Raw genomic sequence first — 24,918 nt, 5'->3', positions numbered from 1 at the left:
AGTGGAGATATAACTTAAGTTGCCAGGGAGAGACTGGAAATAAATGATTTAGTAAAGTTTGAAATAAAAAATTATAATTACTAAAAGTGTAGAAGCTGCCGAAGCCGGTTTGGCTCAGTGGTAGAGCGTCAGCCTGCGGACTGAAAGGTCCCAGGTTCGATTCCGGTCAAGGGCATGTACCTTGGTTGCGGGCACATCCCTGGTAGGGGGTGTGCAAGAGGCAGCTGGTCGATGTTTTTCTCTCATCGACATTTCTAGCTATCTCTCTCCCTTTCTCTCTGTTAAAAATCAATAAAATATATTTAAAAAATAAATAAATAAAAGTGTAGAAGCCCTTGATTAAGTGAGCAAGAAACTCTGGCTTTGGAAGTAATGGTATCAGTTTTCTCCAAGTAGAACAATCACCGAAGACGAGAGTTGGCAAACAGACCCAAGTTCAACCAAGGCTTTACCTGACAGCGGATCATGACGTGGGTCACTTTGGACTTGCCGTCATTGCTCTCCCCCTTGTCATCACCAGTTCGGACCGAGAGAACAAAATCTCCAGGGTGGCTCTGGCTCTCTCGTACCAGAAAGCTACCGTGTTTTCCTTTCTCAGTTAATAACTTCTCTGCTTCTTTCCCGGAGAGGTGTCCATGAAACCACCTAAATATTTTAAAATTAAAATAAATTGAGTTCTGCCATGAAATCACAATACTCTTTGACAAAACTACCATATATAGTCAGCTCTCCTAAATACAATTTAAAAACAAACACATTTTTTTTTTACCCCCAAGAGATGGAACGATACTATGTAAAGACAGAATTTGCAACCCAACAGACAGGAAGAATGACAAAGCTGTCAAGAATGACCATTAGCCTGGCCAGCATGGCTCAGCGGTTGAGCATCCACCTATGAACCAGGAGGTCATGGTTTGATTCCCAGTGAGGGCACATGCCTGGGTTGTGAGCTCCATCCCTGGTGGGAAGTGTGTGGGACGTAGCTGATCAATGATTCTCTTTCATCATTCATGTTTCTCTTTTTTTCTCTCTCTCTTCCTCTCTCTCTCTCTCTTTCTCTCCTACCTCTCTGAAATCCATAAAAATATATTTTTTTAAAAAGGAATGACCATTAAACTTCTTCAATGAGCCCTCAGCCATTTGACGATAAATGTCCTCAATCTTTCCCTTCTCTTTTACGTCTCCCACCTTTTAGAAATATATTTTGTCAGTTCTCCATTCCCAGCATTAAAAGGACCAACTAGTTAATCACAGCCTTTTAGAGAAATTATAATAGAAAGTTATACTAGAGACAGAGAATGATATGTTTGCCCACAGAAAAAGAATTGTATAAAAAAATAATGAAAAATAAATTTTTAGATAAAAAATAAAATAAATGTTTGCCCTTGCTCTGGTATATGAACAGTATGCAAGAAAAATCTTCATTTTAAGTTAATTCAAGCATTTCAAAATTTTCCATATTTACAACCTATACTTGCACAGCCTCCTAGTTTGCTAGCAACATCTTTGGCTTATATGCTGGGTTATCATTTCAAACTGTAATGCATATAAGACCTAAAGTGGTAAGGGATCTTGTTTAAAAATGTGAATTACCATTGCTCACAACTGGAGATACCAATGCACTGGTACCTGTATACGCAGCCAGCACACCAGAATCCTGACACAGGCCATTCGAGGACAGACGCTGAGCGTATAGAAAACCTGAACATGGTCATGTTTACAAGGTGGCTTTTCCCCTCAGGATCTTGGGAAGAAAAAAGTACTACTCTGGCAGATGATTCATCTTTAAAGGAATATACTTTGAGCTATTTCTCATCCATACTCCACTGAACAGAGTAAAATTTAGAGGTATACTGCACAGGGTTGGCGGGCAGCCTTTTGCTGAAAGCTACAGTCACAGCTGGAGAAACAAATTATCAGCACATAATAGCATTGACATGGAGGTACGGGTCGAAGATACAAAATACACAAACCTAATTAAGAGACCCTGAATTTGTACTGAGTCAGAAGAGAGGGGAATGTGGAAAACCAATAAAATCAATACAAATTAAGTCAAGCCCCAGTTTACATCAGCCTAGTTCCAACACAGCGATGGGGGGGAGGAAGGGGAAGAGCTCTGAAATAATACATTCCCGCTAAGCAAGGTCATTCTCACCCATCTGTGGTGCAACAGGAAGGAGCTGCTGAGAAATCGGACCCTCGGAGTTCTCAACTTTCCCACTTCTGAGATTAAACTGACATCTATTGGTGGCAATGCTGCATGACCGGTCAGCAGCTACTACGGAGAACTGCTATGACTTTGGTGTCACCATTATTGTTTGTTTTCCTCTCATAACTCTCAAAGATGATCAGTTCCATAATCTTAAAATTACTGCACGTACTAAAAATACACAGGAATAGCCCGAGCCCTTGGAATGAGTGTAAGTCACAGTGACTGAAGCTTTGGCAAGAAAAGGGTACTCTGAAAATAATGTGATCCTATTATTCTTACTTTAATAAAATTAAAAGATTGCAGCTTGGCTGCCCACACTCTGAAGGGTCTCGGGTTCGGTTCCAGTCAAGGGCACGTATCTTGGTTGCAGGCTTGATCCCTGGTCCTGATCAGGTGGCGGGGTGTGGGCGTGCAGGAGGCAACTAATCAATGTGTCTCTCTCACATCGATGTTTCCCTTCTCTCTGTCTCTCCCACTCCCTTCCATTTTCCCCCCAAAAAAATGAATGGAAAAATATCCTCAGGTAAGGATTAACACACAAACAAACAAACAAAAAGATATACAAATTGGCAGGTGCAAAACAGTCACAGGATGTCAAGTACGACTTAGGGAATATAGTCAATAATATTGTAATAATTATATATGGTATCAGGTGGATGCAAGACTTATCAGGGGATCATTTCACAAGTTATGTGAATATCTAACCATGACACTGTAAACCTGGAACTAATATAATATTGAATGTCAACTATAATTGAAATTTTTTTTTGAAATTTTTAAAATCAGACTGCAACTTGAGAAATAGGTACAAGCCAAACCCCCATAATGTATTCACATAACATTATGGTTATGTGAATACATCATGGTTAACATTTGGTGCAGAGGAGACGTAGAGACTGCAGTTACTAAGATGTCACTGACCTTTCAGAGGTAGGATCTGCACAGTTCAGAGGATATTTGAGCTCAATAACATCTCCATTCTTCTCTTTTAATTGCCCATGATGCTCCATGTAATACTGAACCAACTCAGCCAGAGTGGCGAACTTCTCCCCTCCGTACAGGTCATAGTAGTCACCAGTGTTCTGAATCTTGATGTGGGTGACAGCTCCATTTCTTCTAAAATAGTCCAGCAGAAAGAAGGGGAAATAATAAAACACTGCACTAGTAACAACAGATCTCATATTCATCACTAGATTTCATCTAAACTTTAAAACAAACCCATGGAACTATTCCCCGTAAGCAATGCCATGACTGAAATAACCACACAGTCCATCACTTCAAAACAAAGGGCTCTGTTTATTGGTTTCTTCTCTTATACAGCTCCTACTTTGAAAGTCTGACCTATCCAGTTGAATATTTTTTAAATATATTTTATTGATTTTTTACAGAGAGGAAGAGAGAGGGATAGAGAGTTAGAAACATCAATGAGAGAGAATCATCCATCAGCTGCCTCTTGCACACCCCCTATTGGGATGTGCCCACAACCAAGGTATGTGCCCTTGACCAGAAATGAACCCAGGACCCTTCAGTTCACAGGCTGACGCTCTATCCACTGAGCCAAACCGGTTTTGGCTCCAGTTGTATATTTTAAATGACTTTCTTTTCATCATTAATTGAGACACAGGATTAAAAGTTAAACAAATATACATCTACTGTGCAACCCAGTAAATCCAATCCTAAATATCTTGCCCAAAAGAATGAAACTGTATGGCTACCAAATAACTTCTATAAGAATATTCGGCCGAAACCGGTTTGGCTGTGGATAGAGCGTCGGCCAGCAGATTGAAGGGTCCCAGGTTCAATTCTGGTCAAGGGCATGTACCTTGGTTGCGGGCACATCCCCAGTAGGGGGTGTTGTAGGAGGCAGCTGACTGATGTTTCTCATTTATGTTTCTAACTCTCTATCCCTCTCTCTTCCTCTCTGTAAAAAATCAATAAAATATATATATATATATATTTTTAAGTTGCAGAATAATACATGTTATAAAGCCATGGATGTGAATTCTGAACACACAAACACACACACACACAAACTTGACCTTGCTCACACACAGTACAAATGCGTACAAGTATAAAAGCATGACCAGGAAGGATATATGCCAACCTCTCGATGGCGGTTTCCTCTGGGGAGAGAGGAAGGGGAATGGGACTGGGCAGGGGAACGCACAGGACCACAACTTCCTCAGTGATATTTTATTTCTTGAAAAAGACAAATGGGCCTGGCCGGTTTGACTCAACAGATAGAGCATTGGGCTGAGGACTGAACGATCCCAGGTTCGATTCTGGTCAAGGGCATGTACCTTGCAGGCACATCCCCAGTAGAGTGTGTACAGGAGGCAGCTGATCAATGTTTCTCTCTATCCCTCCTCCTTCCTCTCTGAAAAAAAATCAATAAAATATATATATATTTTTTAAATGAAACTCTTTAGAGGTATTTTTCCCACCAAGAGATTAATGGAAGGAAAGGAAAAATGCAGGGATCCAGGTTCAGGATGAGTGGCTTCAAGGGTGGCTTAGGAACTGGCTATACTCTGCTCCAGCTCACCCTCGGTGGTCTCCGAGGATGCCCACCATCACCCACTTCCGCTGAATGCTCAAGCCCCTCACTCTCAGGAGGCAGAGCTTGAGTCAGGTCTGATCGGTGAGCCAGGCCTCACCAAGGCAGCAGGCAGGCCTTCACACTCTACACAAGGGCAGCAAGTGTCCACCCGGGGTTTCAACATTTCCTATCTGGAAACCACTGTCAAGAGTCTCTCCTTTTCCTCCCACTTACCTAACGGAAAGTGTGAAGTCTCCTGGGTTACTTTTGCTGGGCCTTGCCAAAAAACTGCCATCAACTCCTCTTGTCAGCAGTAGGTTTTCGGCCTCCACGCCGGTGATATTCGGGTGAAACCATCTAGAGAGAAAGAGAGAGCAATGAATAACAGGATTCTGCCAGCGCTACGTTCCACACCAGGGGTCTTCAAACTACGGCCCGCGGGCCACATGCGGCCCGCAGAGGAGTCTGATCCAGCCCGCCAGGTTTTTTGGGCAGTGAGCGCAGCCGAGGTGTTACAGTAGGAATTAGTAGTTCATATAGTCCGGCCCTCCAGCTCTCTGAGGGACTGTGATCTGGCCCCCACTTTAAAAAGTTTGAGGACCCCTGTTCCACACCATCACAGCTGAAGTGCCTATGAGTGGCTAATAAAAATACAAATCAAACCTTCTCTGCCCCTTCCCCCTCTTCTCCTTGGTCACTGCCTCTCCTCGCAGTCCCCTTGGTTGGCCTGAGATCCTGCTAGCCCGTAGGTGAGGGAGGGGACCTGAGTATTAAACCAGTCACTTGATAGGTCAAGCTCAAAGTGACAGTCCACCTGGTCAGGAGACTGAACACATGGAGTGGAACTGAACAAGTAAGTACTGAGTCACACCAGCCAGGGCCAACCATCCACGTAAGAATCAACAACGGACGTTAACATAAACAGTGTACATGTCAGGAAAGACAGAATATTTATTGCAATGCCCACAAAATGCTTGCTAATTACATGTTAATTGACAAGAAAAATAAACTAAAGAACTTCACAATAGAGAACTTGAAGATACTATCTTAATCATCTGGTAAAAGTTAGCATGACCAGTTATGACATCCTGACAACACACACAGAGAAGAGCCGTGTCTTTTCTGTGATATTCCTGCTAAAAACGCATTACCTAATCTAATTATGAGGACCATAGACAAACCCTAAGTGAGTGACAGTCCACTAACTGGCATGTACTCTTCAAAAATGTAAAAAATGCATCAAAGAACTATCCAGACTGCAGGCCAATAACAACACACAAGAAAGACACGGTTCTTCTGGACTGTATCATGAACACAGGGAAGGGAGATAAAGGAAAAGGAGTTTCGTTGCTGTTTGTTTTATCTTTTGCTATAAAGGATATTACAGAAACAATTTGAAAGGGAGATAGGAATTTGATGATAATACTGTTTAATGCAAATTTCCCTGATTTTGATGAGTGTGATTATGTGTGCAAATGTCCTTGTTTTTAGGAAATACTCAGAAGAATTTTGGAGTAATAGGCATCAAGTTTGCAACTTACTCTCAAATAGTTCATATGGTATTTACTTCAAAAAGTTCCTCTTGCCCTAACCAGTTTGGCCCAGGGGATAGAGCGTCAGCCTGTGGACTCAAGGATCCCAGGTTCGATTCCGGTCAAGGGCATGTGCCTTGGTTGCAGGCACATTTCCATTAGGGAGTGTGCAGGAGGCAGCTGATCGATGTTTCTCTCTCATCGATGTTTCTCACTCTCTATCCCTCTCCCTTCCTCTCTGTAAAAAAAAAAAAAAATCAATAAAATATATACATTTTTAAAAGTTCCTCTCTAGTTTCCAGCAAGATTTCCGTCATGGGCTCCAAGAGGGACAAGATTTGTGGTAGGAAGAGTCATTTGTAAAGCCCAATTATCCTGGACTTTTCAGGCTAATTCAATGCTCCCAAGAACATAAATCAATATTAAAGGTAGAGTCCTGATAGTGACAGTCAAGTGAACTTTTAAGAGACTGCTCCACAAGTATCGGCCCAATCACAGTGTTTTTACAACAGAGGAGGAGACAGCGCAGGGTGAACATCTGCCATAAGCCATGCATTAAGGACATGGCGCGCTCTACAGCCACAGGGCTCCGGCAGGTCTCCCAGACTCAGGTGCACGTGTTGAGTGCTACCACTTACTAGCTCTGTGACCTCGGCAAGTTCTTTACCTCAGATTCCTCATCTGCAAAATGGGAATGATAGTTCTTGGTCCTTTTTTTTAAAAAAAAAAAAATGTTTTTATTGATTTGAGAGAGGAAGGGAGAGGGAAAGAGAGCGAAATATCAATGTGAAAGAGAAATGTGGATCGGCTGCCTCCTACACACCCCTTACCAGGGATCGAGCCTGCAACCCAGGCAGCATGTGCCTTGACTGGGAATCTAGCCAGCATTCCTTTTGGTGCACAGAATGATGTGCAACCGACTGAACCACACGGGCCAGAGTGAAAGGAAAATAATCGTTATCTCCCGTCTATGGAAGGTAAAGTGCTGCTCTCTTCCAACAGCTTACTCCATTACTAGTCTTCACTGGATACTGCAGGCTCAGAGGTTGCTTCATTTTTAATCACTGATCATCCAGCCTGGGCCACAAGATCTATCTGCTGAGCTGGTCCCTTACTGTCACCACTGTCATCTCTTCCTTCTTTTTCAAAACAGGTTCTGCCCTGCCCGGGTGCTCAGTGGTTAGAGCATCAGCCTGTGGATGGAGGGGTGTCAGGTTTGATTCCTGGTCAAGGGCACATACCTCAGTTGCAGGTTCCCCAGTGGTCAGTGCACATGCAGAAGGCAACCAATCAATGTGCCTCACATCAATGTTTCTCTCTCTCCCCCACCTTCCTCCCTTCCACTCTCTAGAAATCAATGGGGAAAATATCCTGGGGTGAGGATTTAAAAAAAAAAAGGTTTTGAAAGAATTTCTCATGTTTGTCCTCTACCTCACCACTGTGATGCCTCAAATGCAATACTTATGGCCTCCATCAAGATCTTTTTATTTAGTTATCCATTTCATCTTTCCTTATCTCAGCCAGCTATTTCGGGATTCCCTAATTTTTCATAGAATCCGTGTCCTTTCAGATCTTGTGGAGAATAGGTTGTTAGGTTTTTATTATCCTGTATAATAGAGGTAATATACAAATTAACCTTCACAAGATGGCTGGCTATGACCAGGCCGGCAGGGAGGTTAGTGAGGGATGACCAAATGATAGAACAGCAGGCTGCATGGGGGCAACCAGGCCGGAGGAAGGCTGTGAGGGATGACCGGGTGAACAGAGGGGGGCAGTTGGGGGCAACCAGGCCAGCAGGGGGGGGGGGGGGGGCAGTAAGAGGCGATTAGGCCAGCAGGTGAGGGGGTAGTTAGAGGCAACCAAGCAGGCAGGTGAGTGATTAGGAGCCAGCAGTCCAGGATTGTGAGAGGGACATCAGACTGCCAGTTTAGGCCCAATCCTGATTGGGCCTAAACCAGCAGTTGGACATAGCCCAAGGGGTCCTGAATTGGAGAGGGTGCAGGTTGGGCTGAGGGGACACCCCCTCCTCTGTGCAAGAATTTCATGCACCAGGCCTCTAGTTACAAATAACACAGCAGGCCCTACCAGGTTTGGTTCAGTGGATAGAGTGTCATCCTGAAGGGTCCCGGGTTTGATTCCAGTCAAGGGCATGGACCTTTGTTGCAAGCTCAAACCCCGACCTGGCCCTGGTTAGGATATGTGCTGGAGGCAACTAATCAATGTGTCTCTCCCTCTCCCTTCCACTTTCTCTAAAAAGCAATAGAAAAATATCCTCAGGTGAGGATTACCAAATAACACAGCAGAACCTATCCTTTACAAGCATCAGTATACAGTTTTATAAGTATATTTATAAATTAGATTTTTAGAAATAAAAATTGCTTCGTCAAGCCTTTTTCTTTTTACTTTGACAAATTTGCCAAACTGCACACAAAAGGAGACATCAGTTTCAACTTCCACAAACTGACTGTGAAAGTGCCTGTGTTCTCTCGCTTTTACCAATACCGCATACATTATCAAACGTTTTCATCTCTGTCCACTCTGCTTCACGGAAAACTGTGCCATTCTAGTTTGCATTTCTATGTGAGACTAAGCACTTTTTCATGTTTTCTGCCCACTTCACCCCTCCCCTTTTTTCTGTGAGCTGCCAGTTCTCATTGCTCGTTTTCTATTAGATTTTTTTTTTCTCACTGATTTAAAGGAGCGCTTCGTATAACAGAAAGTGATTCTTTATTATAAGCGTAGCAAACATCTGTCTTAGGGTTATCCCCTGTCGCTATCTGTGGTATCTTTCTCCCCACAGAAATCTACCTGGCCATGATTACACTTATCAGAGGTTTCTTTTACAGTTTCTGGGTTTCTGGCTACACTAAGAAAAAACTTAACTCGTAGCACTGCTGTGATATGGAAATAAATTATACACATAAAATGCTTGGCACAGAAGCAGCCAACTAGATTTCACCTTGGGAACTAGAAATTTCGTTTTCAGTCAGAAGAAAAAAAAATACAATTATAATAAGTCACAGACGTTAGTGGGACCCACCAGGTCTGGCCCCTCCTTGACTCTCTGGCTCTGGTGACCATCCTGTTTTCCTTAAATGTGCCACCCGGAGCCTCTGTACTTCCTTTTCTCCACATTCAGATTCCCACCCTCATCCCACCTTCTCCACGGGCCACAAGCTCTCCCACAGAGATACCGCCACGGGTCCCGATCACACATTTCTAGTTTCCAGGTCACAGGCTGGCGGGCAGCTCCTTTGGGCAGAGAAACTGTCTACATCTCCCCCACGTGTGGCCGCTGGTAAGGATTCAACACTTTGTTCCTTCATCAATACCCGCGGCTGGAAGGGAAGGAGTGAGTGAGCCCCGTCCAGGCCTCTCCCACATCTACACAGTTTCCCCTCTGACAGAGGTCCTGTCACAGGATGACTCCTGCACGGTCAGGAGGAGGCACAGGTGTCAGCACAGGTGTCTTCTCAATTAAAATACCAAAATTTGCCCAGCAGGCGGGGCTCAGTTTCACTTCCCGGTCAGGGCACTCGCCCACGTTTCCAGCTTGATCCCTGGTGGATCTTTTAGGAGTCAGCTAAAAGATATTAATGTTTCTCTCTCATTGATGTTTCTACCTCTCTCCCTCTCCCTTCCTCTCTCTAAAATAAATAAAAACTACTTCAAAAGAAAAGCCATTTTTTCTTCATATATATATAAATTGGGTGATTCTAAATGCATGGGGAAGCTTTGGGACAAGTTTTTGGCTTTTGCACAAATGCCTTAGGCAATCACTTTGGAAATTATTATTAAAATTACCGTAGTTAGAGGGAGGGTATTATGAGGGTATTATTACACAGATAATAATTTAATAAATAAAATAAAATAAAATTACCGTAGTTAGGCCCTAGCCAGTTTTGCTCAGTGGATACAGCGTTGGCCTGCGGACTGAAGGGTCCCAGGTTCGAGACTGGCCAAGGGCATATGCCTGGGTTGTGGGCTTGACCCCCCCCCCCCAGGGGGCGTGCAGAAGGCTGCCAATCAATTTTTTCTCATCATTGATGTTTCTATCTCTCTACGTCTCTCCATCTCTCTTCCTCTCTGAAATAGCAAAAAATAAAAATTTTTAGAAATAAAATTACTGTAGAGAGGATCCAAGATGGCTGCTCGGGTATACACCTAGCCGCAGCAGCTCACAACAATTTCAAGGGAATACAACTAAAATGTAGAGTGGACATTGCCCAGAGCTACAGGTAGTCGACTGACTGAAAACTCTACAATAGGAAGGAGGGAGAAAACCAGAAGGAAAATCAGAGGAGCTGAAAAAAAGCCTAAGGTACGGAGACATGCTGCGCGCTCGCACGCACGCGCGCGCGGAGAGGTCGCAGCCGGAGAGGAGGAGAGGGCTGGGTGCTGCCTGGCGTTCCCTAGCAGGAAGGAAATAGAACCCCCAGCCTGGGCTGAACCCCCGAACCGGCAGCGCTGAGCCCCAAGTTATGTGCCAGACCCTGGGGACCCAGGCTCCGGCAGGGGGAGACAATCCCGGGGGACGGCGAAATGCGGGGCCCCCGGAGTCGCGCGCACATGGCGCGCAGAGGACTGAATGTTGACTCTGATGCTGGATTACCCTAGCCGGAAGAAACAAAGCCTCCTGCGGCGGCGCTGAGCCTCAGTCCAGACCGCCCCAAACTCCAGGTCTGGGCCAGTCCCTGGGGACCCAGGCTCGGGCAGGGAGAGACGGAGCTGTGAGGTGGAGTCCTGGGAGCGCGGCCAAAGGCCGAGCCCCCGGAGTCGCGCACACTGTGCGCAGAGGACAGTCTGTTGACTCTGATCCTGGACTCCCCTAGTGGGAGGAAGAAAGAAAGCTCCAGACTGGAGGAACGCCACGAGGAGCAGGAGCCCCTGCCGGACACCGGCCAGCCGGGCGCCAGCAAGGAGCCGGGTGACGGGGCCCCCAGTGGGGGGGGTGCCCCTGAGCCTTCGACTGCTGAGCGCTGGCAACGGAGCCAAGGACGGGGGCTACTTCCTGGGCGGCGCCGACCCCGGCAACAGACTGGAGCAGCGCGGGAGCCCGCGGAGAACAAAGGGGTGCCACAGGCCAACCTGCTGAGCTCCCAGGACAAGGAGGAAGAAACCAAAGAAGTTCTCAATGTGAAGAAATCAAGTGAGAGCAAATGATAGTAAAATTACTTAAGAAAGAATACAAAGAAGATCTTGAAAAATCAAAGACTACGTCAGAACTCAACGCACCAGCCAACATTGCAACATAAATGCGTTTTGTTTTTTTTTTAAAAAAAGAAAAAAAAAAAGAGAAAAAAGGGACAGAATGTTGGAACAGCGGCGACCAGGCCTAGAGTGGCCAGGCACAAGGCAGTGGCAGCTGGGCCTGGAGCAGCAGTGGCCAGGCCCCAGAGCAGCAGCAGCCAGAACAAGAGCATCAACGGCCAGCACTGGAGCAGTCAGACCTGGGGCAGTGGCAGCCAGGCCTGAGGCAGAGGCGGCCAAGCCCAGGGTGGCCAGTCCAGGAACACCCAGACACGGAGTGGCTGGGCCCGAAGAAGCCCGGCCCAGAGCAGCCGGGTTGGGAGCAGCTAGGCCCAGAACAGCAGTAGCCAAGCACGGAGCATCCAGGCTGGGAGCGGCCAGGCTCGGAGCAGCCGGGTCGGGTGCGGCCAGGCCCGGAGCAGCGGCGGCCAGGCTGGGAGCGGCCAGGCCCGGAGCAGCTGGGTCTGGTGTGGCCAGGCCTGGAGCAGCGGCTGCCAGGCTGGGAGCGGCCAGGCCCGGAGCAGCAGCTGCCAGGCTGGGAGCAGCCAGGTCCGGAGCAGCTGGGTCTGGTGTGGCCAGGCCCGGAGCAGCGGCGGCCAGGCTGGGAGCGGCCAGGCCCAGAGCAACAGCTGCCAGGCTGGGAGCGGCCAGGCCCGGAGCATCCGGGTCTGGTGCGGCCAGGCCCGGAGCAGCAACTGCCAGGCTGGGAGCGGCCAGGCCCGGAGCAGCCGGGTCTGGTGCGGCCAGGCCAGGAGCAGCGGCTGCCAGGCTGGGAGCGGCCAGGCCCGGAGCAGCAGCTGCCAGGCTGGGAGCGGCCAGGCCCGGAGCAGCCGGGTCTGGTGCGGCCAGGCCCGGAGCAGCGGCTGCCAGGCTGGGAGCGGCCAGGCCCGGAGCAGCCGGGTCTGGTGCGGCCAGGCCCGGAGCAGCGGCTGCCAGGCTGGGAGCGGCCAGGCCCGGAGCAGCCGGGTCTGGTGCGGCCAGGCCAGGAGCAGCGGCTGCCAGGCTGGGAGCGGCCAGATCCGGAGCAGCAGCTGCCAGGCTGGGAGCGGCCAGGCCCGGAGCAGCCGGGTCTGGTGCGGCCAGGCCCGGAGCAGCGACTGCCAGGCTGGGAGCGGCCAGGCCCGGAGCAGCCGGGTCTGGTGCGGCCAGGCCCGGAGCAGCGGCTGCCAGGCTGGGAGCGGCCAGGCCCGGAGCAGCCGGGTCTGGTGCGGCCAGGCCCGGAGCAGCGGCTGCCAGGCTGGGAGCGGCCAGGCCCGGAGCAGCCGGGTCTGGTGCGGCCAGGCCCGGAGCAGCGGCTGCCAGGCTGGGAGCGGCCAGGCCCGGAGCAGCCGGGTCTGGTGCGGCCAGGCCAGGAGCAGCGGCTGCCAGGCTGGGAGCGGCCAGATCCGGAGCAGCAGCTGCCAGTCTGGGAGCGGCCAGGCCCGGAGCAGCCGGGTCTGGTGCGGCCAGGCCCGGAGCAGCGGCTGCCAGGCTGGGAGCGGCCAGGCCCGGAGCAGCCGGGTCTGGTGCGGCCAGGCCCGGAGCAGCGGCTGCCAGGCTGGGAGCGGCCAGGCCCGGAGCAGCCGGGTCTTGTGCGGCCAGGCCCGGAGCAGCGGCTGCCAGGCTGGGAGCGGCCAGGCCCGGAGCAGCCGGGTCTGGTGCGGCCAGGCCGGGAGCAGCGGCTGCCAGGCTGGGAGCGGCCAGGCCCGGAGCAGCCGGGTCTGGTGCGGCCAGGCCAGGAGCAATGGCTGCCAGGCTGGGAGCAGCCAGGCCCGGAGCAGCGGCTGCCAGGCTGGGAGCGGCCAGATCCGGAGCAGCAGCTGCCAGGCTGGGAGCGGCCAGGCCCGGAACAGCCGGGTCTGGTGCGGCCAGGCCAGGAGCAATGGCTGCCAGGCTGGGAGCAGCCAGGCCCGGAGCAGCGGCTGTCAGGCTGGGAGCGGCCAGGCCCGGAGCGGCCGGGACCGGAGCAACCGGTCCCAGAGCAGCCGGGTCGGGTGCGGCCAGGCCTGAAGCAGCAACAGCCAAGTCCAGAGCAACTAGGTCGGGAGCGGCAGTGACCAGACCCGGAGCAGCTGGTTGTGGAACGAACCAGAGCAACAGAGGCCAGGCCCGGAGCAGCCAGGCCCGAAACAGCTCGCTCCTCGCCTGTACCTGCCCACAGCTGCCTCTCAGACATGGCTGGAAACTTTTGCGGGAACTTGAGGGTCTGCTGAATCAAGTGATGAAGGCTTAGATCTGGATGTGTTGAGTTAGTATAGCGCTGGGGTGCTGATCTGTGAGTGCCTTGGGTGGGGCCTGGATGAGGCTGGTTGACCTATTTGGAAATGTCTTTTGTGTGAAGTGTATCATTGGGCATGTGGAGGTATTATTGATATGAGAAAATGCTAAGTAACAGATTTACTATCTGAAAAGGGATTTACTATCGGGGAAAGGGAGGGAGGAAGAGACTGAACATAAACTGTGCACCTATGGATGAGGACAATGGGGGATGGGGAGGGGGCAGAGGGTGGGGTGGGAACCTGGTGGAGGGGGGAAGAAAAGAGGAACCTTTGTAATAATATGAACAATAAAGATTGATTTAAAAAAAAAAAAAAAAAAAAAAAAAAAAAAAGAAATAAAATTACTGTAGTTAGGCCCTGGCCACGTAGCTGAGTTGGTCAGAGCATTGTTCTGTTATGCCAAGTTTACAGGTTGATCCCAGGACAGGGACAGAAGAATCAACCAATGAATGTATAAATAAGTGGAACAACAAATCAAAATATCTCTCTCTCTCTCTCTCTTCTTTCTCTCGAAAATCAATTAAATTCTTTTTAAATTACTGTGGTTAGGCTCTCAGCAGTTTGGCTCAGATGATAAAGCTTTGGCCTGCGGACTAAAGGGTCCCAGGATCGATTCCGACCAAGGGCATGTTCCTGGATTGCAGGCTCAATCCCCCGCCCTGGGTATCTCTGTCTCTCCCCTTCCCTTCCACTCTCTCTAGAAATCAATGGGAAAATATCCTCAGATGAGGATTAAAAAAAAATTACTGTAGTTGGTAGCATACACATAGGAGGAAATATGATCGTCAGCACCACCACTCAGGTAAGAATGAACTGAGTGCTAGAAACAATAACTGCTGAGGGTGAGACTACCACCACACCCATCAGGCAGACTGGCAGCAGGAGATAAGGCAGGTGGTGGTCTCTTCACTCCTTGATTAAGTAAACTATATTATTTCTTTTACATCTTATAATTTTACCTAACATGTTATTAGGAGTGAACAGGTGAGTGATGTCTACAGGGGAAACTTAGAAACCAGCACTTAGCACAAAGGATGGACATGGTAAAGGCTTAATAAACATTCGTTATCACCGTTGTTATCACTGTTATTTCTGTGGACGATATAGCAGGACAGGTTCTTCTCCTGCATCATTATGTCAGTTTCACAGAGGCCATTGTGACATAGGTACCACTTAGGTTATGCTGCCTTTTCATAAGCTTAACTTCCCAGCTTCAGGGGCTGTCCCTGCATTATTTCAAAGGGCACAGAATTAGAAACTAAAATTTCTATTCTATAACCCATCTACTTGAACTTTGATTTATATTGTAAACTCTCCTTCCTTAGGTATTTTTTTCAAAAAGCATTTGTAATGATCAAAAACTCTTTCCCAATTATATGTTTAATACATATGTTTAATACTTGTGTCCAATCACTGACAATTTTGTGATTCACAGTAGGCTTGTCACTTAATAAGGAGCTGTGAGAGTTCATTCAATCTCTGAGATTGAGGATAAAGAACAGTGGGATTAACAGAATTAATATTATATTATAGGGCTGGCCTCAAGGATTACAATCACTTGTAATACTGGGTATTAAGGCCACACATCTCTAAACCCAACCTCATCCCCGCACCCAGTGTGAATGCAAACAATAGAGCTTAGTCTACAAAAAAAAAAAAGTTACATAAATGAACCTATATTACCTGAAAGGAGAGGAAAAGGCAAATCAGGATGATTCCATTTGAGTTTATCAACAAGGTGATTAATACAGTGTGTCCAGACAGGATGAGGAGAAACATAAATTTCCAGTCCTCCCCGTGTACACAGTAGGCACTAGATGAGTAACTGTTGAATGAATATATTTGTGGGGCGTGAAGAAAAACCAAGCAGGCTAAAACACTGAAAGGTGGGGTATGGAGAAAAGGCAGATAGAGAAGAGTTGGGAAACACATCCTCCTCTCACTGGGTCTTAACATCTATGAACCTGCCCGCCCCGGACAATTCCTTCTAACAGCCATCCTCTGAGCACTGTCTGTTATTAGTAAGGCTCTCCGGTCATAACATGGCCCAAGTGGGTAGCAGCTGGCTCATAGAAAGAGATAAAAACACACACCACCACCACCATTTGTGAAAAAGAGCCTCAAATCAATATCTAAACGAGATGTCTAAAATGCAACAGACCTGTGCTGAGTGGGCTTGAAGAAACAAGAGCTGGATTCCTGCCTGTGCAAATTTAAATTTAAAACAAAAAACAAAAAACTTTTCACTGGGAAATCACACCAGAAATCAAATGCTCTCATTAGTGAATGCAGATCCTGCAAAGGCTTAGCTCTCTGAGGCTGGGAACTTATTTACATCAAGTATGTCTCTTAAGAAATGCTGATGAACCAAAAAGAAAATTCAATGATGCTGAATATTTTATCTACACACCCCTTCCCCCCAGTGATGTGGGGAAACAGTCAAGCGGGCCAGTAATTTCAGGAACTTATTCTCAAGGCTACTGGGCCTGGACGGGAGTTTAAACTAGAGATCCAAAGTCTAATTTCAGTTTCTTGTCTAAATATAAAATGATAGTGGGTGTATCTTTCTTACGCACAGCTTCGAAAAAAAAAATCATTATCTTTGTCCTTGGGGAGAAAGTTTAAAGTTCACACTTTCTGCAGATTATAAGAATCTTCCTCTTTTATAATTAAGATTTAATATTCTGTAGGAAAAGGATAAGCTATGAAGAAGGGGCAGTCCATAGGGACAAGCATTCAAAGGAACACAGGCTAGGGAAAAAAGTGAAGGCAGCTTTTTCATGGGAGCGGACAGCTATGTCTTTAAGAATCATTACCTTCTCGTGGAGTTTCACTGGTCAGCATCTCTGCCCTCCTGGCAAGGCAATGAAAGGAAGCTGCCTCCAAAAGTCTTTGGGGGAATCACTCCTACACTACCTAGTTCAAGGTCTCTCTCTGGCTTGTCTGTGCTCCAAGTCCACTCCTTCTTTCACATCAGCCAGAGGGGTATTTCTATTTTATTTTATATATATATATATATATATATATATATATATATATATATATATATATATATATATATATATTCCCACACACACACAGACAGGAAGAGAGAGGGGTAGAGAGGAACATCGATGAGAGAGGAACATCGATCAGCTGCCTCTTGCGCACATCCCCAGTACATGCCCTTGACCGGAATCGAACCTGGGACCTTTCAGTCCGCAGGCCGACGCTCTATTTACTGAGCCAAAACGGTTTCGGTCAGAGGGGTGTTTCTAAATAGATCAGTTCATGCTGCTTCCCTGATCACATCCTTCTAGGATTTTGCATTGCTCTTAAAAATAAATAAATAAATAAATAAATAAATAAATAAATAAATAAAAGATGGGTTTTTTTTATTGATTTCTAGAGAATGAGGGAGAGGGGGAGAGAGAGAGAAACATCTTTGTGAGAGAGAACTATGGCTCAAACGGGCAACCTTCCGGTGCAAGGGACAACACTCAACCAACTGAGCCACACTGGTCAGGGCTGCACTGCTCTTAAAATACAATCCCCACTCCTCTCTGAGGACCTTAAAATGCCCTGTGTGCTCCAGCCCCCACCTCTGTCCCCAGTCTCATAGCTCCTGCACGTGCTCCTTCTGTTCCTCAAGCACCCCACTTCCCCACCTCAGCACTCTTGCACTTGCCTGTTTCCTAAAACCTGGAACACCCAACACCTAGCACAGTGCCGGGCACTTAGTAATCCCACAATAAATAGTTCTTGAATGAATGGATCCATGTTTCATTAGAGTGGGTCGGTGGGATGATAAAAGACTTGAATCTAGCCCTAACCAGTTTAGCTCAATGGATAGAGTGTTGGCCTGCAGACACTGAAAGGTCCCAGGTTCGATTCCAGTCAAGGGCATGTACCTTGGTTGCAGGCACATCCCCAGTGGGAGGTGTGCAGGAGGCAGCTGATAAGATGTTTCTCTCTCTTAGATGTTTCTAGTTCTCTATCCCTCTCCCTTCCTCTCTATAAAAAATCAATAAAATACATTTTTTAAAAAGACTTGAATCTATAGTCCATTATCTTTCAAATAAATGTGTGTGCATACATGCATGTGTGTATAGACAGATATATACAATGTATATGTCTGTGCGTATCACATACAAGTATATGTGTATTCTAAACAGTATGTTCTATATTGACAAATTTCTATTTCAGTTTGATGCTGCCTTCATCAAACTCATTTGAGGTTGGCGTATGAAGTCTGTCTCCCTCTCTACACTCAATGGTCTCTGCAAACATGAATTGTATCTTTCATATTTCATTGTTGCCAGGGCCCACAGTACATATGGGTTTACTAAATGCACACAACCCTCCAAAACTCAGTAATGAACTGGGCTGCATTTTAGGATGTCTGAATCCATTCAGGAGTCTCAAGTCCTTGTTGCCACCCACAGCTATGACAGAACCTGCCAGACTTCCTTATTCACCTTGGTGTGTTCCCTGTCATTCCTGGTCACCTTGTGAGTGAGCGGTGTCCACAAGGTCCTGTCTTCAGCAGCCCTACTCAGCTCCTATAGACTCATGCCTATGGCTTCTTTCCCAGAGTTAATCCATCTTAGATTTGGCCTTCCTCCTTGCCTGCAGTCTTCGGTTTTTCCCAGCATTACTGTCTTTTCCAAAGAACCCTGCTTCTCATTACGTGACCAGAGTGGGGCAGCTTCGGTTTTGTCATTTTTGCCTCCAGCAAGCTTTCAGGCTTAATTTGCTCTAGGACCCACTTGTTCCTCTCCCTGGCTGTCCTGAGTCCCTCGGGCTCTCCTCCAACACCAGCTTTCAAATGAATCAACTTCTTTCCTATCAGCCTTTCCTTTCCTTATGTGTCTTTCCTTTCCTTAAAAAGGTCAGCATTGAATGGCAAGGGCCCTCCGTGTTTCCAAAGGGGACAGGAATCAGCACAGTGTCCTCTATTGTCCCGCACGGTAACAAACTCCCGACAGGAGTTGGCTCTGCTTTCCCAGCAGCTTGTGGGACTCACTAACAGTCTCCACGTGGACCACGTGCAGGAAGGGTAAGTAATCTTAGCAGCGGGCCCTGCACTTGAGCAGCTCTGGCCAAAAACCTGGGCTTACATCAGGACGTGACATTAATACAGACATCCAGTTTCAACTGGAAAGACACAGAACTGTTATTTTTTCAGCAAGGCACGTTTATTTACTCCCATGGGAGAGAAACAAACATGACCACCAGGGAGAGAGAGCCTGGGACAAAATGTACTTGACCTACAACAGATAAACCAAATGCCAAGTCTCAGTACGAGCTGCTTTCTGCTCCTCTCAGCTCAAGTCAGCAGACGTGAATTTCCAGAGGAACAAAAGCAAATGTAAAGGATGCTGAAGGAAGACGGAAAACGCAGCCAGTTTTGTCAGCTGAACAAGGCAGAGTAGGGCAGTCAGGCAATCTCAAAATCTGAATTCAGTACTACAATCGCTAAATTATTGGGGAAAATGTCATTTGCTTTCTCAGTGCCTTCCTTTCCATGCCTGTGATATTGAGAGTTATCAGCACACTGAATATACTGACATTTAATACTGAATGCTACACAAAATCTAAATCCTATACATGAATCAAAAGTAATTATTTTAATAATTAAGCAAAACAAATTTCAGAATACTACCTGTCATTCAGGAGTCAGCTCATATGATCATCTCTTCAAAAAGACGTTTCCTAAACCCCGAATCAACATCGTCCCCATTTCTGGCTTATTTTCTCCCCTCCCAGCAGTTATTACTACCTGAAATTATCTTATTTATTCATGTGTTTGTCTACTCTCTTTCTCAGCCACAGAAATAGCAATCTTTGCCCATCTTACTGCTTTATCCTGCCTGGTTGAATAACTACTTGTTGAAGGAATTAATACTGATGTTAAAAATACTTTGAAAAAGAAGAATGAAGTTGGAAGACTAACACTATCTGATTTCAAGATTTGTAATAAAGCGACAATATTCAGGCCCAAGGGGTGTGGGTGAATGGCTGAGCATCCACTTGTAAACCAGGAGGTCACAGTTCAATTCCAGGGTCAGGGCACAGGCCTGGGTTGCAGACTCCATCCCCAGGGTGGGGCATGCAGGAGGGAGCCAATCTCTGATTCTCTTTCATCATTGATGGTTTTGTCTCTCCCTCTCCCTTCCTCTCTGAAAGCAACAAAAATGTAAAATAAATAAATAAATAGACAATAATCAAGACCATGTGGTATTAGCCTAAGGAGAGACAAACAGACCAATGTAACAGAATAGAGTCCAGAAATAGACCCACATATAAATGGACAACTGATTTTCAACAAAGGTGCAAGTTCAATAAAGACTGACGGTCTTTTCAACAAATAGTACTGGAATAACTATCCATATGCCAAAAAGAGAACATGTATCCACACCTCATACCATATACAAAAATTAACCCAGCCGAAACCGATTTGGCTCAGTAGATAGAGCGTCGGCCTGCGGACTGGGGGGTCCTGGGTTCGATTCCAGTCAAGGGCATGTACCTTGGTTGTGGGCACATCCCCAGTACGGGGTGTGCAAGAGGCAGCTGATGGATGTTTCTCTCTCATCGATGTTTCTAGCTTTCTATCCCTCTCTCTTCCTCTCTGTAAAAACTCAATAAAAAAAAAATTTTTTTAAAGTAATCATACCACTGAAACCAGTTTGGCTCAGTGGATAGAGCGTTGGTCTGTGGACTGAAAGGTCCCAGGTTCAATTCCGGTCAAGGGCATGTACATTGGTTGCCGGCACATCTCCGGTGGGGGGTGTACCGTAGGAGGCAGCTGGTCGATGTTTCTCTCTCATCGATGTTTCTAGCTCTCTATAACTCTCCCTTCCTCTCTGTAAAAACTCAATAAAATATTTTTTTAAGTGATCATACCAAGTGCTGATGAGTATGTGAAAGAACTGTAACTCCTATATACTGCTGGTGGGGATGTAAATGGTATAACCACTTTGAAAGACAATTAGGCACTTTCTGGAAAAGTTAAATATACACCTACTTATATGACCTAGCCATACCCCTGATCGGTGTTTACCAGAGAGAAATGAAAGCATTTGTTCATACAAACTCTTGTACATGAACGATCAGAGCAGCTTTGTTTGTGATAGCCAAACTCAGGGAAATAACCCAAATGTCCATCAACAGGCGGATGTACAAACAATTGGTGGTACATCCATACAATGGAACACTACTACACAACAAAATTAAGTAATGAACTATTTGACACAAACTACAACACAGATAAATCTCAACATAATTATGCCAAGCATAAAAAGCCAGATATAAAATTCCATTAATATAAATATCTAGGAAATGCAAACTAATGTATTGGGACACAAAGCAGAACCATGGTCGCCTGACGAGGAAGAGATTATAAAGGACATGAGGAACCATCTCAAACAGCAGTGGATGTGTCCATTATCTTGGTTGTGGTGGTGGTTTCACAAGTATATGCATATGTCAAAACTTTATCAAACTACATTTTATTGCATGTCACTTATAACTCAATAAAGCTGGTTAAAAATAATAAAACAGACCTACAATCTGAAAAATAATAATTCCCAATTATGTGTGTTGTTCAGAACCTGCCTTTTTAGGTGGCAGACGTATATATAAATTGATTTCAGAGAGGAAAGGAGAGGGAGGGAGAGAGAAACATCAATGATGAGAGAGAATCACTGATCAGCAGCCTCCTGGTACCTCTTACTGGAGATCGAACCTGCAATCTGGGCATGTACCATTGACCAGAATAGAACCCGGGACCCTTCAGTCCCCAGGCCAACGCTCTATCCACTGAGCAAAACCGGCTAGGGTGACACTTCTTTTTTATAATAGGAAGAGCTGGAAGAGAGGAGGAATTACTCTAAACTGCCATCTTTATCACTTGTTATACCCACACTTCCCAGCTTCTAGACCACATGTGTCAAACACAAGGCCCGCGGGCCAAATCCAGCCCGCCAGGCCTTGCAATGTGGCCCGCACCGCGCTGTCATCACTGCACTCCGCTGTCAGTTTATGACATTGTCAGTTTATGACTGTTCAGTAAACCATTCGGCCCCGCGATTTAGGCTGGATTTTAGATTTTGGCCCCTTCTCTGATTGAGTTCGACACCCCTATTCTAGACTAACAAACTGGACAATGTAGGATCTATTACTACTCTGCCCCTTCCCCACCCCCAGACCCCAGTCTTTTGTCTCCTAAAGAAGCAGATCTTTACTTGTCTAGAAGAGCAGACACAAGGAACAAAAGGCTCAATGACTATTTGACAGATTAAAGAATAGACAACTGCTTTATTTAAAAGCTCCCTAAAGGATTACAGCATTTGAGGCTATACACTGTTCTGTGGAAATGCAGTTATATACTACTACCCAGATCTGTAAGCACTTGCCAACATGCCTGTCCAAGTCACTTCCTAAGTTTTCATTCCAAATCCACCAATAAATAAAGTGCAGGTGTATTTTGAGAAAACATTTCTAATATTTTGAAAAGTCTCTCATTCAAATAACCCCAACACAGCTTGACACAGTTTTTCAAATGTCTATGACATTGACCATACAGGGACAATTAAGATTAAACAATGAGTCTTATATGAGAAATGTATATAAAGAGAGGCAATACAAAATAGCAAGATCGCCATCTGAAAACAAGAGGTCACACACTACTGTTTTAACAACAAAATGAAGGCTTAACAATGATTAGCAGCATTATAAAATAGTAAGAGCAACGGTGATTAAACAGTGGGGATTCTGGCTCCACCACTTACAGGCTGTGACCTTAGGCAAGTTGCCTCACACCTGAAACTCAGTTTACTCATCTTTAGAAAGGGGATAATAGCTTGGCTGGCACAGCTCTGTTGTTGAGCTTTGACCGCTGAACCAGGAGGTCACAGGTTCGATTCCAGTCAGGGCACATGCCTGGGTCGGAAGCTCGAATCCCAGTAGGGTGTGTGCAGGAGGCGGCTGATCAATGATTCTCTCTCATCACTGATGTTTCTATCTTTCTCTCCCTCTCCACTGCTCTCTGAAATCAATAAAAATATATATTTTAAAAAGGGGGATAGGGGAGTAATTGGGTTCTAGTGAAGATTAGATGTGTCTGGCTTTACAGTAACAGCTTAACAAATGTTACCTATTAGTATCACCCTGAACTTTCAAAGGATCTCAGTAATTCACAAATCCTCCTTGTGACCCTTAAGGTTCAGACCCTGTCATTTATTAGCCTCAGTTTCCACATCCGCAAACCGGCGGGTGATGAATGCCACCTGGCTTTTAAGGTTGTGGTGAAGGATTCAACAACTAGAGGTTACAGCTCCCTTCCCTCCCATCTCTCAGAAGCGAAGGTCGCTGAGAAAGGAAATACTTCTAATAGCTGCAGATACAGTCAGTTTTTCCATGTCTGGCACGGGAGGGGAGGGAGGGGTAATGCAAAGACGCCTCTCAAGGGGTCCGAGGTCCCGAGCGAAGCCCCCAAACGCGCGCGGGGGGCAGTGACCGCCAGCAGCTCCGCCGTCGGGGGCCGGGCCCCGCGCAGCGCCCGCCGCTCCCCTCCGGCTCCCGGAACCAGGAGCCTCCCGAGAGCGAGCGGGGTTATTTCGGAATCACCATGAGGCAATTCTCATGAGGCAATGGGTCAGGAATGCGGCGCCGGGCCGGGCCGCTGGCGTCCGCGGGTCCCCCGGCGGCTCTACCTGCCCCCGTCCAGACCGGCATCCCCAAGGCTGCGGGAGCCGGAACTCGGGGAGGCAGGAAATGAATGGGGACCGGGAGGTGGGGGCGCGGTGGGGCCGGGCCCGGCCCGAGAGGGCGAGGAGGTTGGAAGAAAGCATCTCCCCCGGCCTCTCCCCCCACCCTCCCCGCCCCTGACCCCGGACAAGCGATCGAAACCCAACCGGGGCGCCCCCTCCCGGGAGGGGCTGACGACGGAACGCGGCGGGGGACGGGCCGAGGCCGCGCCGGGCCCGTGGGGCTCCTCACCTCCGCGATGTCATGTTCCTCCCGCCCTCCGGCTCCGCGACCGGCGCGCTCCTGGCTCAGGCGCCGCTGGGCCCGGTCACCATCGGGATGGCCCGAGGGAGGCCCGCTCGGGACCGGACGAGGGGAGGCAGAGCCGGCCGGCCGCACGCAGACCCCCCTCCAGGCCTGGGGATCCCGGAGACTGTCTGTGCAGCCGCCCCCCCGGCCCGGCTTGCTCCGCCTCCTCCCCCGCCCTTCGCCGCGGGCGCCCCTCTTACGTCACCGCGCCGCGCCGCGCGCCGCCACTTCCTGCTTCCGGGCGCCCGGGACCCGCGGCCGTCCTGGCAGTGCGGCGGCTCGGGGGAGCAGCTCCTTTCAGTTCCCCAAGCACCCTCGTGTTCTCCTTTATTATTTTTTTTCACTTTTTTTATTATTAAGGTATTATATGTGTACATATTTTTCCATTGCCCCCCCACTCCCATACATGCCCTCTCCTCCAGAGTTTTTCGTCCATTGGTTTTGCTTATATGCATGCATACAAGTCCTTCGGTTGATCTCTTATCTCCCCCACATCTCCCTACCCTTCCCGCTGTCATTTGACAGTCTGCTTGTTGCTTTACTGTCTCTGTATCTATCTTTTTGTTCATCAGTTTATAATGTTCTTTATTATCCATAAATGAGTGAGGTCATGTGGTGTTTCTCTTTTCATTGACTGGCTTATTTCACTCAGCATGATGTTCTCCAATTCCATCTCCTTTATTATTTTTTAAATATATTTTTGTTTATTTCAGAGAGAGGAAGGGAGAGATAGAAACCCACAAGGAGAGAATCATCCATCGGATGCCTCCTACACGCCCCACACAGGGGATCAAGCCTGCAATCCGGGGCATGTGCCCTGATCCGGAGTCCAACCCGGCCTCCCGGTTCCTGGGTGACGCTCCGTCGCTGAGCCGGTCGCTGGGCTCACGCCTTTGGCTGCGGGGCCGTGCTGGGCGCGCAGAGTGGGACGCGCTCCCACGACCCGACCGCTTCCGGTCCCACCGCCTCGATTCCATCTCTGAGCCTTCTGCCAAGTCGAACATTCATTCATTGCATTCCCCCAGATCGCAGCTCCACTTAAGGAGCTGGGTAACCTTGGGGAAGCTACTTAAGTATCTCGGAGCC

General features: G+C 47.6%; 1 protein-coding gene across 4 annotated transcripts in view; it reads right to left on the bottom strand.

Annotated features, from left to right (window-relative positions):
- Positions 1-24,010, bottom strand: part of PTPN11 (protein tyrosine phosphatase non-receptor type 11) — a 56,463-nt gene extending 32,453 nt beyond the window's left edge. For 2 of the 4 annotated variants that reach the window (XM_084868312.1, XM_084868314.1), the window contains exons 1-4: positions 23,776-24,009; positions 4,986-5,108; positions 3,134-3,328; positions 453-645 (exon numbers count right to left, since the gene is read on the bottom strand). In XM_084868312.1, coding sequence (XP_084724438.1) covers positions 453-645; positions 3,134-3,328; positions 4,986-5,108; positions 23,776-23,789 — 525 coding nt within the window. In that variant the 5' untranslated portion in view covers positions 23,790-24,009. Of the gene's footprint in view, positions 1-452; positions 646-3,133; positions 3,329-4,985; positions 5,109-23,775 lie in introns of all 4 variants that reach the window. The other 2 variants (XM_084868313.1, XM_084868315.1) reach the window with 2 other exon arrangements.
- Positions 24,011-24,918: the final 908 nt, after the last annotated feature.

This window comes from Pipistrellus hanaki (genome assembly GCF_964339955.1).
Source record: "Pipistrellus hanaki genome assembly, chromosome: 19".
In the NCBI taxonomy this organism is placed as follows: domain Eukaryota; kingdom Metazoa; phylum Chordata; class Mammalia; order Chiroptera; family Vespertilionidae; genus Pipistrellus; species Pipistrellus hanaki.
Note: the sequence above shows the minus strand (reverse complement) of the source record. Positions and strands in the feature narration are given on the sequence as shown.